We start from the raw sequence: 2868 nt of genomic DNA, 5'->3' as shown, positions 1-2868 counted from the left end.
CCGCCGCGTTGCTGCTCGCCAACGCGGCGCTCCCAGCAGCAACGCGGCGGTTGCCCAGGCTTTGTTTGAGCCGTCCTGGACGCTGATTAGCCGGGCTAACTGTGGCCATGTGGCCCCAAGGAAGAGGCTCCCAGCAGGGGGTCCCTGCAGCACCAGCAACAAAAACTAACAGGAATAATTTAGCTTATTTAGTCTGACAGAGAAACATGGGGGTTTTGTCCTTGTTAATTTATAAATCCCAGTTTCACACTAAATATTTAGTTTAGGAGCTAAATATTTAACTCCAAATTAAATATTTAGTTTAGCTAAATACTTATTTCTGAAGTAAATATTTATTTTCTAATGTAATTATTTAGCTTGCTGACTAAATATTTAGCTAATATGCTAATTTGTTTAGTGATAAGTGGAAGTAGACTATCAAAATAAAAGCCATCTGTCACAGACCTATATAAACTCTTCCTGCTGGCTAAATCGCTTCAGCCGTCGCTCGAGTGACGCGTTTGACTCACTCTTTAGCTAGCACATTAGCTGCTAACTAAATATTTAGGTTGATAGCTAAATGTTTAGTTTGAGCTTAATATTTTGGTTGAATTATTTATTATTGGTTTGGAATTTAAATGCTCAGTTTGGAAAATTATTTTTTAATTTGGAGCTAAGTAATTCGCTTTTGATTAAATATTTAGTTTGGAACTGTGACATTTCTAAACATAAATGATGAAAATGTGACAACCATGTCTTCCTCCCTGTGAGGCTAAATAAACCCAAATATTGTTCACGTCTTGCTGTGGGACAAACCGGACCGCTGGTAGAATCACTGGTCATTTGTAGTTTGACCGTGGATCTTACTCTGCAGGTGTTGAAGCTTCATTCCTCCTCTCATCGTCTCTCTGCCTGCAGGATGCGAAGTTCGTGGAGGAGCGGAGGAAGCAGCTGCAGAGCTACCTGCGCACGGTGATGAACAAGCTGATCCAGGCGCTGCCAGAGTTCACCGCCCGGCCCACCAAAGAGACGCTGCTGGCTCTGCTGCCGTTCTGCCAGTAAGTGGAAACACGCCGCCATGTTGGTCACAGGCCGCCGCCGCCATGAAAGCCTGTGGTCTGGCCTTTAACAGGTCCTTAATTAAAGGGGCAGTTTTACGTAAAATCCACGTTCTGAATCATGTTATAAAATCAAACCTGAAGTGATGCTTTTATTCTTTCTTGTTTGAGAAATCCTTTCATCTTCATGGCAACCATTGAACTGTTAAAATGCCTGGGTGGACCAAGCCCCGCCCCTGAGGTTTAGCTCCTCCCCCACTCTGCTCCACCAGACTAGCCATCAGCAATTAGCGACCAGCTGCTGAGCTCATGATAGGAGCTGCTGCTCAGAGCAACGCTGGTAGAAACGTTAAAGGGTTAATAGAGGAGCCATGTTGGGACGACTTCCTGGAGGCGGAGCTTCAGGAAGAGCAGGAGCTTCTTAAAGAGACAGAGGCCCAATTTCAAGATGTTAAATCAGGAAGTGACATTTCTTTTCAGTCATATTTGATGTAGCATTTTCTAACAACAGAAGGTAACATAATTGCTTGATTGTTGTGTAAAATGGCTCTGTGTGCCTGGAAAACAGAATCCTGTCCCTTTAAGACGCCCCAATGTTTCTGAATGACATGAGAGCAGAGCGGGTTGGAGATGCTAAAGGCTCGGTATCAGCTGCTGCTCCCTCATGAAACAAATCAACATCGGAAACTCAGGTTCTTTCCCTGAGATTAAAATGTTTGATGATCTGAAACATTCAAGGTTTAAAGGAGAAAAAACAGAATCAGTAAAGCAGTAACGCTGTGATTTCATATTTAAAGATAAAGAGAAATGACTGGCTGTCAGTTTAGCGTAACATTATTATCCAGTTTAATCTAGCATACATTGACGAAGACTCAGCCGTCCCAGCTGCTCCGCTCTTACACACAGGATTAATGTCAAACCTCCTCCAGACAAACTGCAGAGTTTTTCCACACATAAATAATAAAAGTTCCTCGTTTCTCAGTCACTCTCATGTAGCAAAGTGTCTGCAGCTTCAGTTGCCCACCTACCGAGCGATCCAAACCTTCTGTCATTTCCTGTCCATATTCCACATCTGTTTCCACTTAGCGATCAGTCGGCGGACGTGATGTGCCACCCGTCTGCCCTGAATGTCACTTCCTCCCTGGAGACGCCCGCTGAGTGCAGCGGCGGGGCGTTAGCGCTCTGCGGCCGCCCGCCATCATACGGCGCCGGTTTGCTGCTAACGCTACAGAAGCTTCATAACTGATCCAGATGCTCTGATGCCAGGACATGAATTTAAATCTCTGTCAGTACAGAAACATTTTCATTAAATGCAGCTAATAAAGGCCACTGGAGCCACAAAACCTTTAACACACATATACATAATTTACACAGCTAAAACGTTTGGATTTTAAATCATTTTCACTCCAACAAGCAGTTTGTTTCTGGTAAGAAATCACTAAATAATGAGACGATAAAAATAAGGATCAGGGTTGTTTTTATTAGTATTTCATTAAAAAATAACTAATCAAAAATCATTTAAGCTTTTTATAAAACATTTATAAGCATTGCAGAAATAAATCTCTTCTTCAGCAGAAACCAGCGCTAACTAAAAGTTAGCCTTACTAACCCTAAAGCGCTAATTTCTAACATTCACTCTGCTAACGCTAATGCGCTATACCAACATGGTATTCAGCTGAAGCTAACGCTAATGCGCTACACCAACATGGTATTTAGCTGAAGCTAACGCGCTACACCAACATGGTATTCAGCTGAAGCTAACGCTAATGCGCTACACCAACATGGTATTTAGCTGAAGCTAATGCGCTACACCAACATGGTATTCAGCTGA

General features: G+C 43.0%; 1 protein-coding gene and 1 long non-coding RNA gene across 2 annotated transcripts in view; one reads left to right on the top strand and one right to left on the bottom strand.

Annotated features, from left to right (window-relative positions):
* Positions 1–2868, bottom strand: part of LOC107834115 (uncharacterized) — an 18063-nt gene that overhangs the window by 7143 nt on the left and 8052 nt on the right. The gene's annotated exons all lie outside the window — the stretch shown is intronic.
* LOC103129163 (sorting nexin-29-like) overlaps positions 1–2868 on the top strand; it is a 34532-nt gene that overhangs the window by 26408 nt on the left and 5256 nt on the right. Inside the window, exon 5 of the mRNA XM_007540142.2 lies at positions 898–1037. Coding sequence (XP_007540204.1) covers positions 898–1037 — 140 coding nt within the window. The remainder of the gene's footprint in view (positions 1–897; positions 1038–2868) is intronic.

Source organism: Poecilia formosa, unplaced genomic scaffold (assembly GCF_000485575.1).
Source record: "Poecilia formosa unplaced genomic scaffold, Poecilia_formosa-5.1.2 Scaffold521, whole genome shotgun sequence".
NCBI classification, from domain to species: Eukaryota; Metazoa; Chordata; class Actinopteri; order Cyprinodontiformes; family Poeciliidae; genus Poecilia; species Poecilia formosa.
The sequence above is the reverse complement of the archived record's forward strand: the minus strand, read 5'-3'. Positions and strand labels throughout refer to the sequence as shown.